Source organism: Melanostigma gelatinosum (genome assembly GCF_949748355.1).
Source record: "Melanostigma gelatinosum genome assembly, chromosome: 2".
NCBI lineage: Eukaryota > Metazoa > Chordata > Actinopteri > Perciformes > Zoarcidae > Melanostigma > Melanostigma gelatinosum.
The window spans coordinates 1,608,552-1,625,931 of NC_136635.1; the positions used below are offsets into that span (position 1 = coordinate 1,608,552).

Sequence of the window (17,380 nt, forward strand, 5' to 3'; positions counted from 1 at the left end):
CTTTGAGGCAGTGGCCCCGAGGCTCTGGAATGCTCTGCCTGCAACGCTGCGCCTCGCAGATACTGTGAATACTTTTAAAAGCCAGCTAAAAACCCACCTGTTTAGGCTGGCGTTTGTGTAAAAGTAAACCCATGTCCTAGACCTGCTCTTAAAATATGTTTTACATTTTTATTTTATTTTTTATTGTTGTTTATTTTATTTTTAATTTTTTACTTTTCTCTGTGTCTATAATTTATTGACCCGAGGGTCACATTGTGTTTTTTATGCTTTTAAATGTCTGCCCTGTTAAGCACTTTGTGATTATTATTATTATTTATTGTCTGTGAAAAGTGCCCTATAAATAAAATTCATTCATTCATGCATCATAGTTTAAAGTTTAGGGCCACTGACCAAGTGTTGCTATTTGAGTCGGGTGTGAGTATATGTTGGTATGATGCCACAAGTTCAGCTCTGTCATGTATTATGTAATATAATCACTTCTGACTAAGACTAAAACTTCCTGAAACTGAACCAATGAACACTTTTAAATTAAAATTCAATAACAAGGGCCTTGATTTGAGGCCCTTCATCTATTTCTAAAAACTTGTAAATATGTTCACTCAAACAATAGTCGGCGACAGACTCTTCATATCAGACTCCATTCCTCTGCCATATTGATGCAAACTGCCGCGACGTCATCTTCAATGCGACACTCACTGAATCCTTTCATCGGCAACCAAATTAAGGAATGTCTGCACATTGTCAATTGTAAAATGTCAGGTATGTGCAGGATGTCCTCGGTCGAGGACGATTTTCTCTGACCAATCAGTGGTCTACATGTTGTAGTATCGTCTCAGCTTGCTTGAAAGTACCAAACACTTTGCTCAACCTTTGCTAATGGAAAACCAGAGAGAAGGCCGGGTTGAGCTGTGTGCATGTGTGTTTCCATGCAGTAGAAATGTGGCATTTGACTGGTCAAAACAAGTAAACCACAGTTGTAACTAATAATATAAATTATGTTTCTGTTCCATATCAGTGTCCAGTAAGATCAAAATGGAAAACAGACATTAAAGTTATAAATGAAAAGTTAAAACGTCTGCAAGGCTACTTCTCTGGCCTTTGAAACGTTTGAGTAATAACAGCCAACATAGCCACAAGTGGTGGTTAGTTTGCTAGCATTAGACATCATAAGCTTCTGGTCAGACCACCCAAATGTATGTTTGTGTGTATTGAGTGTATTGAAAATGTTGTTTTAATCCTTATCGGTTCAACTTTTCATTTGTAAGAAGAAATGTCACGTCTTCCTTTAGAAGTTACATCATCTCACTTTAAGACATCTATTCCATGAGTTGGCTAAGCCACATATGGAAAGCTGCTGGCTCTTGGATCTAATCAGGTGAATCAGTTTTTTTTCTGCAAGGACGTGAGGACTTTTTAGAGTGGCAAGTCTTTCTGTAATAAATGTCTAGCTGATTATATCACGTACATTTCAGACAGGCACAACCAACGGATAGTGAAATGCATCACAGTGTTATTGTATGCAAATCATTTTCAAATGTCTTAATTCAGAGCTGTACATCTGTCGGCACTGACTGACTGAGAAACTAACAGAACTCAAGAGCTTTCAACAGTATCATTCAGCTCGTCAGATATCAGGTGGTAAACCTGGAGGCTGTACTAACAGCACAGTAATGGCCATGGTGTCGCATGCACATATTAAATCACCACATATGACTGTAATGTGTGGGTGTCTGCATATTTCTGACCATGTTCTGTTTCTACTGCTCAAAGTTTTGATGCAATGGGTTTTTAGATTTTTGAAAGGGGTCATCATGCAGATACTCCAGCTTGTGGATGTTTTATAGACATAAATCTCACTGTTAACACTAACCTGGAGAGATGCAGCCTGGCTTCGCAATCCTAGGTAAATGTCAGGGTATAAATAGAATAATCTAAGTCTAAATCCCTCACCACTGCTCAAGGCCATTGATCCACATTTATTTTCGACACTCATCATCATTCATGCCATTTAGAACTGTCAGAAGTTCAACATGTAAAACTCAGGCACAAGTTATTGGACTGATAAATAGCCCTGGGCCATCCGTCTCTGTGTCTCTCAGCCATCTCCGAGCTCCCAACAACAAAAACAACACAGCCTCCGCAGTATGTGTACAACCTCAGGGGCCGGGGATAGACTTGATTATCACGGCTTGCTCAAAAATGGTGCGGCAGAGTGGCACGCATGGAGGAATTAATGAAGCGGATTACAGTAAGGAGGAGCTTGACAGGAGCTCTGGCCTCAGGCTCCCGAAAATAGGAATTCTGCTCTGAATGGCCAACTACCAGCTGACGTCAGAGAGCCGAAGAAAAACAGAGAGCAAGTGGCAGGGGGTTGAGGGACTGGAGTCCTGAATCCAGAGCAGGAACTTGATTATTTTGGTGGACAGAAGCGACAGTATGAGAGGACACTTCATGTCACGTTATTGCTGACTTTTAGCCGCTGCATGCCACGAGGGCTTTTCTAAGAGAAAAGGACAAAGGCCATTTGAATCCTACAGGAGAGAACAGCGAGGACTGACAAGGCTGGCCTGAACAACTGCTGAGTGTGAGCGTAATGCAAGAAAGAAAGCAAATAAGTGCATGTGTTCATACTAGCATGCGTGTCAGTGTACCTGTGTCAATGTGAATGGGCTCAGTCAGGAACACACAGTGCTCCAGGATGCAGGCTGAGACTTTCCCTTGGCATGGAGTCAGACCAAACACCTTCCACTGACTCCCACACACTGCTCCAGGCTGTCTCAACCTGGCCTCTACAAGACTGAGTGTTTGTGTGCTTGCACGCGCACGCACGTGCACACACACACACACGCGCGCGCGCATGTGCGCGCACACACACACACACACACACACACCTCTGTAGACTCAGCCTTAACGCTCATGGAAGGGTTCCGAGCAATAAAGTTGGTTTCAGTGTGTGATTTGAATCTGTTTGGGCGGACATAAATGCCACAGCTAAAGAGGGAGTAGGGGTAGGGGTAGGAGTAGGGGTAGGGGTAGGAGTAGGGGTAGGCTATCTATAGCAGAAACACATCCACTCACTCTATATTCAGAAAATACAAATCATCTCATCCTGAATGAAATGTCAGATAGCAATAAAGCCAGTTATTATTAAAAAGCTTTATACTTAAGATTTCAATCCTTATTGAATTGCTGACAGCTCTCTCTCTCTCTCTATATATATATATATATATATATATATATATATATATGTATATATACACACAAATTAGTATTCTTATTAGTTATTTCTACTTATGTATGGGTTAAACAAAGGAGACACACCATTGTGGTTAATTAGGTAAGAAATTAGTGAATCAATTATCTTTAGAGGTGTTGGTTTGTAGGTATATGTCTTTTTTCTTTGAACAGAGCCTACTTCCAGTTGTATGCTAAGCTAGGCTAACCACATCATGGCTTCAGCTGTGCAGTTAAGCAGGCAGCAACCCCTGTAAAGTGAAGCCAATGCGTCATGTGTTAAAGCTGCATTCTCTCTAGTGTCCACCAGGGGGCGACTCCTCTGGTTGTATAGAAGTCTATGAGAAAATGACTCTACTTCTCTCTTGATTTATTACCTCAGTAAACATTGTAAACATGAGTTTATGGTCTCAATCTCTAGTTTCAAGTCTTCTTCAATACAGCATGATGTTCATTTAGTACATTATGGTCCATTTAGAGTCACACAGACCATAAAGCAGGGGATGCTTTAGGGCGGGGCTACACGGTGATTGACAGGTCTCTACCACGGCATTGTCTGTCTATTTTTGTCTTGCATACTCTATCACAGTGTTTTCATGTAAATTTTTGTTTGCTGACAAATACTTAGCTACACTCTGTGACACTTGTGGTTGCAAAAAAAAAAAGATGGCGACGGCCAAAATGCTGAATTTACATATAGTCACACTATAGAAATCAGACAAAATACACCGGACGTGAACCATTAGCATCACGCCAAAGTTCAGTTCATATTCTAGCAATGTTCAATCAGAACCTTAAACCTGTGCAAGAACACTAAACCCTTACTGGTATTAAAACAAAATGATGTATATAGCAGTGCCAAAATTCAACACCAGCTTATTGATCTAGGACATTTTGAGGCCTCAACATCTTTAGCATTCCCTTTGAGATAAACTACATTAGTGAGAGGGTTTTGAGGGGAAGTGGGAGCTTAATGGGCCATAAAGCCACTGATGCTAATACAGGCAAGGAGAACATGAGGGGAGAAGTGTATTGTGGTCTCCCCTACAAACAGCTACTGTCAAAAGACCTCTGGCCTCTCCAGTGAATGTCGGCAGCTGTTCAAGAGCACTCTGGACCAAACTTCATGCTCTAAAGAACCTTTATTTCCAGCCCTGCTTGGTGACATACTAGTCACTGTTCTCTCACCTTGGATCTTGACCTGGTTGGAGGTGCAGGTAGGGCAGGGCAACAGGGTGAACTCTTCAGCCTGGTGCATGGAGTAGTCGGTACTGGCCACGACTACCCGATCCCTGGACTTCCAGCCCTCTGGTTGGTCGGCCAGCTCCAGGATGCTGCTGTTGGACAACATATCGATGGAAATGGACGCCTGCGGACGAACTGCATAGGGAGACGGTGAAAGTTAGAGCTCAAAGAATGCATCCTGCTATTTTCACACAGTCTCACAGCAACACTAGTCTACATTGAGAAGGTCGAACCCATCCATGCCCACAATGCATGGATGCCTATTTAAGTCCATGGCTCATTTTCCATGCAGCACATTTTTGTGTGGCACACTAAGCAGTATGGTTTAATAGCATTTGTATATGTCTTAGGCCTTTTTGTATGAAAATAACACAGACACTGAACACACACACAAACACGAGGGCAATTTACACAAGCTTTAGTTTTTCACTCATGAATTGTACATTTTATTACTTTTAAGTAATTTTGAGTTTGAAAATCCGATATTTCGAATCTATCCATTCTCCGTGACGCTTAGCCTGTTCAGGGTCGAGGGGGCTCGAGCCGATCCCAGCTGACATTGCGTGAAGGCAGGGTTCAGACTATTGAAGGGCTGACATGTTTTTAAGTGTTTAAATAGCGCCGCCCTCGTCTATCTGTGTGACCTGCTGCAGTCCTATACCCACCTCGCTCACTAAGATCTCTCGGCCAACAGCTTTCAGTTGTTCCCAAAACAAAAATGACAACCCGGGCCGACCGGCCCTTCTCTGTTGCCCCTCAGCTCTGGAACAACCTTCCCCTTCATGTTAGGTTGTCATCCACCTTACCAATGTTTAACAGTCAATTAAACATATTTCTTTTCCCTGACCGATCACCTTCAATCTTAACGGCACTTTTGTGTGATTTGTGTCAGTTAGTCTTGATTTTAATGTCACTTACTGTTATTAATCCAGTCTTTGTTTCTATGACTGCTTATCTACTGTATGTGCAGCACTTTGGGCAACCTTTGTTGTATTTTAAAATGTGCTATACACATACATTTTGATTGATTGATTGATTGATTCACACATTTCCCCCAAAAGATCCCCTTTCCCCCTTAAAAAGACCAAACATGTCTGTGTGGTTGTTTTAGGGTTGATCCCTGTTGAAGACTATCAAGCAGTGGTGTATAAAGTACTCAAAAGCCATACTTGAGTAAAAGTAAAGATACCTTACTGGAAAACTACTCCAGTAAAAGTAAAAAGGCACCTATTAGAATACTACTTGAGTAAAAGTCTTAAAGTATCTGATATTTTTTGTACTTAAGTACAAAAGTACTTAAGTGTCAAAAGTAATTTTCTGATATTAAATGTACATCACAACCTGAACATTAAATGAACATCATAACCTGTTCATTGAAAGTAAAAGTACAAGTAAATGCTGTTAATAAAAAAGCAAAGGGTCAGAATTTTGAGAATTATGAAGTTTATTCTTTTAAGTGCTGTGGCACCATGACCAAGGACATGGAGCTGTGTTGAACATAATTGGGTTGGCTGTGATCCATCCAGGAGCAACAATGTTCAACATAATATATTGTACATAACTATACTTTTGCATCTACTATGAACTTATCATCATAATTCTCCGAAAAGCAATATGACACTATGAAGGAGTTGTAACAGTGCGTTTATAAGTATGCTCATTAGACTAGAGGATGTAGAGGGCAAATGCATGATATTATGTTCAGCAAAACATATCCACTTGATGCATCAGGTCAGTGTTTAGAGAAAGGAAACCTACCTTGTCAACTCCTGTGGGCCTGATTTAAACACAACAGACAAAGGTTTTGCTCAAGCTGAATCTGCAATTGGGCGACTGCTACCATCATAACTCCATCTGATCATCCATAACATGACTCAAATATCAAAACATGATCAATACTAAAGCAGCACCGAAAGTAACAACACAGTCATTACTTGAAACTGAAAAATGTCCTGTTCATCTTCAAAATAAGTTAGTTTTCAAAATGGTGAGAATTCAGTCTCGCTCTTCTTGGGCTGAAGACTAGTCCTGCGATGCTAAATAGCCTTTCACAGGCCGCTGAGGCAGGTAGAGGTGTGTTCAGCATCACAGACAGCTTGTGCACAGCTGCGAAGGATTTCCCTAACGCTAATGCTACCGCTAACGCTAATGCTAACGCTAATGCTGCGCTCTCTCGGCTCCCGTCAATCCTATGGTGTGGTGGTTAGCTACAGCTAACGTTAGCCAACTGGTGCTGCACAACTGTTAACACTTCCTCAGCTCACTAACTCGCTAGCGATCCACTGGTGTTGGTCTTCGTCACCACCGTCGTTTGTTTCGGGAGTAGCAGGTGCTTCCATTTCTGCTTCCATCATGAAATCAGTCATCGTAGAGTGGAATTATACTCATGTAGTCGCCCGCTAGCTTATAGCATGTAGCATCCTGCGAATCAAAACACCGCGGCTTTGAGAGCACTTGTTTTCAATTGTGCATTAACGTGATTAACCAATGATTTAACTTGCTGCTAGGACCACTGATTCACCAAACCTGCTGGCTTGCAGTCTGTGTTCCACCACAGTCCCCGACGCTGCTCTCATGATTCATTTTTTTATAAAGATAGATTTGATTTTGTAGCGAGTAACGAAGGTTTCAGGGGAAATGTATCGGAGTAAAAGTATCAGTTTTCTTTGCAAAATGTAGTGAAGTAAAAGTAAAAGTAAACAGAAATATAAGTAGTAAAGTAAAGTACAGATACCCAAAAAAACTACTTAAGTACAGTAACAAAGTACTTCTACTTCGTTACTATACACCACTGCTATCAAGGTTTACATTCTATCAGAGATCTTCATCCACATACTGTTCCCGGGTACACACATACACTGAAAGGAAATCATGAATGTACCCAGTTTTCCACAGAGGAAGCGAACCCTGTAGTTGTGACAGAGGCCGTGAGCTTGGTCCTTGTTGAGGCAGACGAAGCCATAGTCCTTGTCATTCTTGTGGATCACATTGCCGGTCTGGTTGGCTGGTATGCCATCATGGGTTTCAGCCTGTACAAAGGACAAATGACAGACATCAATTAATGGACGGTACTATTTGCAAAAACACCAGAATATTGTTGCTAAATTTTGCGCCAGACAAATGGTATTGTAGGTGACAGCGTTCCTCAAGATTAAAGGAAAATTCCAAAATGTGTTAATACAAGAGAGAGTGAGAGAGAGAGAGAGACAGAGAGAGCGAGACAGAGTATAATATAAGTGAGTATAATAAGAGCTTTTCTTAGAGAGAGACAGACGGAAAGACGGACGGAAAGACGGACAGAAAGACGGACAGAAAGACGGACGAACAGACGGACAGACGGACAGACGGATAGATAGATAGATGTCTGGCCACTTGGCTTCAGGACAAATGATGTGTTTTTGCACCAGACATTGGTATTTGTCTGTATCTGGCTTATATTGTTGTCAAACAGCAGGAATTTCATAAAGAACTCCAGTGATGGGGGTTAGGGCTCAGTCGGTCTACACACGAGAAGTTTTTGCAACATTGTGACACAAAGCTCAGTAATTTCAACACAGTTGGTGCAGAATTCAAATCTGTTACTTATGTCAATCTTCTGACAGGGTTTCAGGATTGAACCCACTTTCTGTGCTTTTCTATGTTCAACATATTCTATGATTATACAATGACATTATGTGGATTATATTTCACTTCTTTACTTGAAGCAAATCTCCAAACCTGTAAGTAGTCAGATGGCTGCTTGTCTGGCTGTTCAGACTGATACGATGGCAGTGGTAAAGAGCTCTGTGTCTGCACTCATTGGGATTGGTTGCACCTCCTCCAGGGATTGTAAAAAGCATTTTCAGATATTTTATAATGTTGTTTCTTGAAAAGTGAACAACATACTGTGGAATAAATCTTGGTGGAAAAAATTACAATTATATGACAGCATGATGGTCATTCATTAAAATGTGCTCTCTTATCTCTGTATATTGTGGATCTGTGACAGCTGAAGAAAACATCTGTTATGGTGGTTTTGTTGCGTTGTAAATCACAGTGGATATTGGTTGTGTCTTTTGCATGAAGTAGCTGTGTTAAACAAGCTGTTGTTTTCTACTGCTAATCTTGTACTGGAGCCAACAGAGCAGAGCACTGGTATACGTTGTTAGCATACATGCTACTGCTAGCATTCATTGCTAATACTACTACTAGCTAATTACAGGCTGTACTGTGTGTACTGCAAGTCCAAAGTAAATGTCATTGAAATATACTGTACATTGGAACATAAACCACAGACATTCATGTCAGATGGCCGACTGACAGAACTCCTGTTTTTGACCTTTCCTTTCAAATAGCAATATAACTGACCTCCTGAACCCCAGTGACAGTCAGTGTGTAAGAGCCAAATTCAATTTGCTGTAAAATATTTATTTGCATTTACATGTTTAACTTCAGATCTGTTTCTACTTTGAATGTTACAAAGATGTTGTTATCATTTGTTATGGTGAGAAATACACGTAAGTGACAGACTGCCGTCACTTTAAGGACACGTAACCACAGTTAGTTACGGCTGTTAGCAGTATCTGGAGCAGAGTGGAGCCGCACAGTTTTCCGACCCTGTTCTATGGATTATGTTGTGGAACAATTTGTAGATTAACCTGTGGATCTTTTGAGTGTGTCGAGATAATCTGCTGTACTTTTAGGAAGAAAGGAAGTTCTTTCACCAACTTGGACGAGGGAAATGGGATCAATAAAACACTTTCTGCTTTCACCTACGAGCGGTGTAGGTGTGAGCTATGTGCATAGGATCAGAAACACGTGTCAACTTAAGGTTTACACTCTGCTAAAAGTTTGGACGTTACAGTACCTTTACCACACAAAGCCAAACTACAGGAAGGTACAAACCTTCCGCCTCAGGCACTGAGCCTCTTCACGTTTCCTTGGGATGGTCTGATAATCAAACTAATCAGAACCATAATGAAACATATTCCAACAAAAAACACTTCGCTACTAAAAGTAGAGATCCCACAGAGGCAAACAGAAAGATGATGACACACAGAGCTGGCAACCTAGGCAGGACATGGCAGGTACTGAACGTCTATGAAATGCAACAATTGCAGCAACATACTACATAGTAACAAACAAATAGGACACTAAGATTAGTACGCTTCTGCAGATTATTTTACACCAACAATATTATTTATTAAACGGCAAAAACAAGAGAGCACCAAGGACAGATTGTAAGGGAGCAAATTATTATGATGAACTTATACTGTTGCCGAGCAGCCATGAAAAGGAGCAGCTAGCCTACAGTAGCTATTCTTTATGGTAATGTTTGGGCGTTGGAGGCAGTGGGGCAGACCTGGCACTAATGCTTATCTTCATGGAAGGCTAACAGCTGCTGCTCTATGGTGCCAGGCTGGATCCACATCCACTGGCTGCTGCCATGTCATGTCCCAGCCGCACAGTAATGGCAGGTTGGCTCGGTGCTGACTGGACAGACAGACCTACCCCCAACACAACTGGACTCAGGAGCAGCTGGAGCTCCTCTTTAGTACACTGCTCATCCAACATTTGAGTTGCTATGTGCTACAAATGCTTTCTGACAGCTAAAATGGATCACAAGTCCAAGCCTTGGCGTACATGAGTCTGATATCTACCGCTGGGCTGTCGGACCAACGTGTGTTTCTCACAGAGGCAGAGTGGACAGAATGGTTTGACAGGGACGATGAGAGAGTTTAAAGATATGTTGGGGTCTGACCATATGGCTTCAACATGTGCTGTGAACAAAGAGAATCAGGCCTTCCCTTTTTCAAGCAAAGGTTTCATCCTGATTTGTAGTTTGATGAGAGCAAACCTCCTCTGAAGGAATTTCACACTAGGGTGTGAATTCCCCCCCCCCCCCCAAAAAAAACTATGGTTCCTGAAGTCACCTGAATGCACCGCTGCAATCTCATTGGCCGAAGGCCAAGAGACCCCAGGACCCCTGTGGTTCAACCACTGTCCAACAAAACTGCCTGCAGATCACACCTCCTTGCTTTTTCCCTTCGACCTCCGTCGAACAGGGAGCACACAACAGCCGTGTTTCCTTTTTTTGAGTTAAGGCCCTCAGCCCGCGAGACGAATCCGCTTTCGCGATCCGTTTTCCCCCCTTTTTTTGTGCACAAACCGGCACAGAGGAGCCCGACAAAGCCTCGCTCCACTCGTGACCGATGATTCCTGGTAAGACGCGCAGACACGCCGTCTCATCCGAAGTTAACTGTCCTCCCTGCAGCGAGTACAGATCGGACCTGCGTTTGCTCCAGAGCCACAACGGACCGAAACAGCGCCGGCAAAGCCGCGTTGCAAGCAACCCCACCCCCTTCCTGACGAGGAAAAAGGACAACTTCCCCACGAACACTTCAACGTTGCAACGAAGCATCGACAAGTAAGGTTCATGGTATCTGGGCGTAGCTTAGCTTAAATTAACTTAAGTTTAATTCAGGCCATTCATTTATATGTTGATATTCCCATGTTTTTGTGTGTTTAAGTTGCTGTCGCGTGATATCGAGGTATTGCGCAATCATTCGCGGACCACAAGACCCGCTCTATGGTACATTCCCGTATTCTGTCTGTGTTAAGACACTGTTGCATTATACGGAGTGTTAGATCCTGGTATACTTCTGGCCCGATACGGGGCTACTTACTGACTCAGCTCTCTATTAAAAGATTGTCGAGCTGGTGTTCTGGCGAGGGAACTCGCCTGGCTCCGCTAACTGCCGTTACTCCCAACGTCTACCCTGCTTCCTCCGGTCAGAGCGCACTCGGCCGAGAGACCAGTCCTGGCCCCGGGCGCTCCCACCAGTCGCGTCGGTTATGGCAGCTTCCCTCTTATGGATCCGTGCTCTTGGTAAATACCAGGTTAGGTTTTAACGACTAGGATTAATTCTTTCTAAAACCGTAAGGGGTTGTTAAGTGGATTCGGTCTCTAGGATAACCTTTCAGAACTCAGTTGTTAGACATACAATGGCTTTAACTTTTTACTGCCACGAGGAACTTTTTACTACTTGAGCAAATGAATGCACTTGAGAAATTTACTTTAAATGCAGATTAGATATTTATTTCAGGTTATATTTGGTTAGTTTGCAAGGGTTAAAGCTACAGCTCACATAAAATGTCACTACACTTGATTCGTTACGTTCATTTTCTTTTCTGATTATACTCATTAGTTTTAGTTGCCGAGACGGCTCGGTTGGAGCTGGATGTTCAATGGTGCGATGAAAAGGTTATTTTGGAGTTGTTAGGAGCGAAGGTCCGGCCGGACCCTCGGTCCTCCTGCTCTGCAGCGGAGTCCGTTCAACAGTCCTCAAAACTCAGTACAAAGTCTTTCTCGGGCTGCTGCGTCTTCTCCGTTGTCCAGATGTTAAGAGTCGAGCAGTGGGGAGAGGAAAAACCTCCGTCTTTAAATCTTATTGTCCACGAACAGCGGTCTTCTTTCCGTGAACAGAGACGAAGTCCTCAATACATCCGTTGCAATCGTCCGTATCTTCTCTTGGTGCATTTGGACAGCACCCGTGTTGAAATCCCAGTGTGCTGCCTGCAAATGTCTCCTTTTATCCATCATTTGGGCTTTGTCAGCCCCCCTTGTTCAATACATGATCTCATCCCCCCCTCCCTCTGGAGAGGGCGTTGGGTTCTGAACAAGTCCGGACAAGTCCAGGCTTCCTGCCTGTATGACTCATCTCTTGCAACAGTCTCTTCCTAACTCCACCCATAACATCTGTCTCTGATTTCTGCAAGTCATTCTGACTAGCACTTTTATCGCAGCTCCGGTTACACAAGACATTTGTTAAACACTTACTACATTTGTTAAATCACTCTATGCATTTACACATTCGTTTATAAAATGATTATTGATCTCATCCTTCATCATTATTGTGCTTTGTGTCTTTTCTTCTCAACCATCATTATTTCCCCATCCCTTGAAGCAAACACCCTGCTTACTTCCTCTTTCTCCGTACTTTCTACACTCAGACTGCACTATACTTAGATACACATATTAATATGATCAGGTTTACATTTGTTAAATCACTCTATGTATTAAACATTTGTTATGTAACGATCATACACTTTATCTTTAGATTACACTTTAACTATTGATTTCTGATTATATGCTTTTTATATCCTGACCGTCCCCTGATCGTGTATGCATGTTTTCGAGGCAGCTCTGTGGGCTCAACTCTTCTTGACAGGAGGTATTTACGCAATCATTACGGACCAGAGAAGCTCCGCTGTATTTGTGTATTAACTGCTATGACTGTTTATTTAGGGATTATTTTTCATTCATTGTATTCCACTCCGTGTGGGAGTTCTCTCTTCATTAACTCGACTCTGTGAGTGAGCTGAGGTGCGTGGCTTATCACGGCATAAATTACCGGCAGTTCAAAGACGACAGCGGTATACTTATGCGTGATGGAACCAGCAAACTCAGGCTCCCTACAACATCGCACGCCGAAGTGTGAGTCACGTCGAGTTCTCGCTCCTTTTTCTCTTTCCTCCTCTCACGTAACACGCACACACAGCTCCTATCTCTGCCCCTGGGGGAAGCCCCGTTCAAACGATCGCCTCACAACACACGTGTGCATCGGCACACGTGATTACATACAGCAGCCTCACCGCCATTTTGTCCGAGTCACTCGACTCCGCCATCTGGTGGTAGTTTAGCTGTAGTATCTTAAGGCCCCTCCCCTTTTGTCCGCATCACTCGACGCCGCCATCTTTGTAGTCTTTAGCCGTAGCTTTAAGACTCCCCTTTCTTTACACACACACACATACACACACACAGACATACACCCTCATCCATTTTATTCATTCTTTAGTTTAGGCATATAAAATTGTATGATAATGTTTGTTGGTTGCAATATTAATTGATCTGATCATTTATTATTTTGATTTACTAAACTCTGTTATACTTTAAGGAGCAGTCGTCTGTGATTACTTGTGCATATGTATTTGATAAGACTGTATGTAGTAGCCTGTGCTCGAACTTAAAACCTTCACTGTCACTGAATGTATAGTCATACGCAGACTATTGACATTATGAGTGACTACTAATTATGAGACTTAGTTTTATCGTTTGGTTATTGGTCCCTGTTCGCAGGGTGGTGCCCCGTTGTTATTAATAATCATTAATAATTGTTACATACATTAATAATTCTATTGATGTCAAGAATTCAGTTTCTTAAATGCTGATAACCCAAACACGCTCCTTTACGTTCCCAACAGATACAATGCTTCAGGTTTTTATGAAAAATATATACATATATATTATTTATGGATGTTACTCCTTCTGCAGTACAGAGTCTGCCGTTCCCGTGTTGCATTCAAATTGCCTTTACAATGTAGAATTCAATGTACAATATGTAGTACAGAATGAAGGTATTCAGAGGAAATGATGCAGCATGTAATGCAGGGGAATGTGATCTCATCAATAACAGCCTCACTGTTTACTGTTCACTCTCTTCCCACCATGTCAGCGCTGTGCTAAGACACTACTACTAAAGCCATTAGAACAGCATTTTGCTGCTGACTCACGTTAAAAGCATTTAACTGGCAAAACACATGGGTTGGCTTTGTTTGTGAATAACCACAGGAGATGCAACGTATTTGTCACAGACGTTCTTTTTAAAAATATAAATACGTCTATCGTCCCTTCCCACCGGCCCTATGTGGCGTTTTTTGGTCGTTATGCAGTGTCATCACCATCCTGGAGCATATTAGCATGATTACAATGGGATCATATTGGTGGTAGTTGAAAGCCCGGTACGTCTCATACAGACCATGAGGGGTATGACAAAGCGACGGTGTTTGACGACCTGGGAATCAGACCTGGTTGTGTGAACAATGCTGGGAGGTATGACGACAGACAGCTGATGTTGCATTTTAAGACATCAGAAAGCCACAGGCATGTGACTGGAAAATATTACTTTGGCACAATATCAAAGGTTCTGCTGATATCCATCGATAGGTTCTCATGTTGCTTCAGAAGAACATGTTAATCACCTGGTTGCCAGCATCAGCAGCTCTCATTTCTGTGGCTTAGTGCATTTGCTTGCAGTAAGATGTGTGTGGGAATATGCATGCATGCATGTGTGTTTGACGATGTACAAAGAGACTTACCTGGATGTCGAGTGGACTGCTACACAGTCTGTCTGGGTAAGCCTCGTGCAGGTCAGACACTTTCTCCCAGTCTCCAGATCCTCTCTCATCGTCCCTGTCAAACCATTCTGTCCACTCTGCCTCTGTGAGAAACACACGTTGGTCCGACAGCCCAGCGGTAGATATCAGACTCATGTACGCCAAGGCTTGGACTTGTGATCCATTTTAGCTGTCAGAAAGCATTTGTAGCGAAGCAATTGTGTTCTCTCTCTGGCTGACACAGTGGGGGATCTGCATTTGACTGTGGACTTGAATTTAATTCTGAAGCTCTACACACACACACACACACACACACACACACTGTTTCCAACAAACTTACATTCCTATACAACTAAACTACATGCTCCCGGATTACAGTTGCAGTTTTAAACACTGAAATAAGAAATGCAACAAAGCTACTTAGTTAGGTTCAGTAAAACATCGTGGTTTGTCTGAAAATAACTACGTTTGTTACGTTATTTAAGTTACGGACAAGGCTTTTGGTTTCTTGTGGGACGATCATCAAAAATAATTTGTGATCCATCAAAAATGTAATTCACCATGCAGTTTCATTGTATGGGAACGTAATTCTTAGGAGACAGGACTGCACACACACACAGAGTATGTCAGGCTGCATGGGAATTATGAGCGCAGGTCGCACAGCCTTTTCCACCGAGTGTATATTTTTGTGCAAGTGTCCATATTTGCATGCTGGAGTTTGGCAGTTTCATAGCTGCTATCTGATGGAATACGAGAAACATCTAATTGGAATACGCTTAGAGCTGGTGGTAAAGAAGGGGTCAATAACTGCAGCATACCAGACAGCGGGGTATGAGGCAGACATATTGATCAGAAAATGATTGGGTGATGATATCACCAAAGCTGATCAATTACAGCTCAGGAAGAATTGAAACAGTCCAAGTGAGATGATGGAACAAGACGTTTTCCTGTGTCTGCATGTGTCTCTTGAGTTATTGAGATCCTGCAGTTGAAAGCATCTCAAGAGCACGTTTTGAAGAACCCCTATGACACCCAACAACTCCAACAGAGCGATACATCTTCTATCTAGGGCAGGGGTCGGCAACCTTTACTATCCAAAAAGCAATGTTGCCCTATTTTCCACCAAATACAATTTGTGTGGATCCGCAAAAGCTATTTGATATCACAGTCAATTCTTGACATTTTACTGCTATTTTACCTGTTATAACAATATGAAACTCTCATGAAGAGGAGAGTTTTCTGCAGCAGTTGACTAATCGCTCTTTTTCGCTCATCTCAGAGTGATATCCGGTTTATCCAAAGACGAGCAGGTTTAAGCTTCGCGAGCGACTTTTGCTCGCGCGAGACGGAATTTTGCTCGCGCGAGACGGAATTTTGCTCGCGGAGTGATGTAAAAGCGCTCGTCAAAGTAAAATACGTGCTCAGCTGTTTGATTTTCGTGCGCGCATGGATCTCAATTGCGCTCTCGGATTTTGACAGTGATTTGCCTTCATACCGGTGTTTGTCTGTGTGTTTGTGTGGGTTGGTGATGAAGCCACACCCCACCCCCCTCCCCCCCCCTGTAGTTCCACTGTGCCCCCCAGTTTAGGTTTAAGTTAAGAGATTAAAGGGTTTCTGTAATATACACCAGATGTTTCCTGAAGAGCGATCTTTTCCTAAAATACTACTGGTTCAGTGCACCATAGGAGCATCAAATGAGGCCCATCATTAATCGCTTTCAGTGCCTTTGGGCCTTTCGAGCAAACTATACAAGTGTTGATTATTATTTGATCAATCCTCCCCCCTTGCAAACACTGGCACGCTGTTTGATAAATACTGCACGAGTCTGGGTCACGTTTCACATCTGCGCCTGGAAAAAAGGCACAAAAGCATAACTCCGGCCCTCAGAGTCACAACCCACTCATTTCATCAAATGGAGGACACCTACATGTCATACAACACGTGTGTGTGTGTGTGTGTGTGTGTGCGCGTGCGTGCATGGGACAGAAGCGTTACCTTGCACCCATTGACTGCTGGTGGTGATGGTGAAACGCTCCCCATAAATCGACTGAAAAGCACAAGAGCTCCGGGCCTCTGAGGAGGCCTTGGTCCCTGTCAACACACACAGATCATTTACAACAGGTGTGCATTTTTACTACAGACATTGAGGAACCATTGATTCTTACCTTGATAGACAGCATGACCCTCCACTGCAGAAGACGCATGTCCCTTTGTTACTATAAAGGTCCAGGGATGCCTGTAAAGGAAAAAGAGAGGAGAGATGACAGATTGGAATGAAGAAAGGAGAGGTGAGACGGGGAAGAGCAGAGAATGGAGGAAAAATGTGTTAGATATAAAGCCAGAACTGGAAAAGGACATACACATCGATACAGTAGGTGATTTTGTTTGGTCCAGACTTCTGAATTTTCTGTTTCATCTGAATCAACATTTTTCAGGTGTGACACCTCCTCCAGACTAGGTTGGGATGTATCACTCCGGATCAAACTGATGCCTGTTTGTTCCTTTGTAATGTTCTAACGTTTCTTTTGGAATTGTTCAGGTGTTCGGACCAAGTACAGAAGGTTCTAGCTCGCTAAAAAGGGAAAAACAACGAGCCGCAGTAGCATGTGGGGAGAGTGCAATAGGTTCTTGACATTTGGTTCGACGACTTTATAAAGACTAAACACAGAAATTACAACCCTATTTTTTGATAGATAAGAGAGAAAAAGAGAGAGCGAGAGAGAGAGGACAGGAGAGAGCCCATCTA

The 17,380-nt window shown here is 42.7% G+C and overlaps 1 protein-coding gene across 1 annotated transcript in view; it reads right to left on the reverse strand.

Moving 5' to 3' along the window:
• cemip (cell migration inducing hyaluronidase 1) overlaps window positions 1-17,380 on the reverse strand; it is a 206,771-nt gene that overhangs the window by 75,983 nt on the left and 113,408 nt on the right. The window contains exons 7-11 of the mRNA XM_079287577.1: window positions 16,800-16,870; window positions 16,630-16,725; window positions 14,617-14,738; window positions 7,361-7,508; window positions 4,423-4,614 (exon numbers count right to left, since the gene is read on the reverse strand). Of these exons, the coding sequence (XP_079143703.1) occupies window positions 4,423-4,614; window positions 7,361-7,508; window positions 14,617-14,738; window positions 16,630-16,725; window positions 16,800-16,870 (629 nt within the window). The remainder of the gene's footprint in view (window positions 1-4,422; window positions 4,615-7,360; window positions 7,509-14,616; window positions 14,739-16,629; window positions 16,726-16,799; window positions 16,871-17,380) is intronic.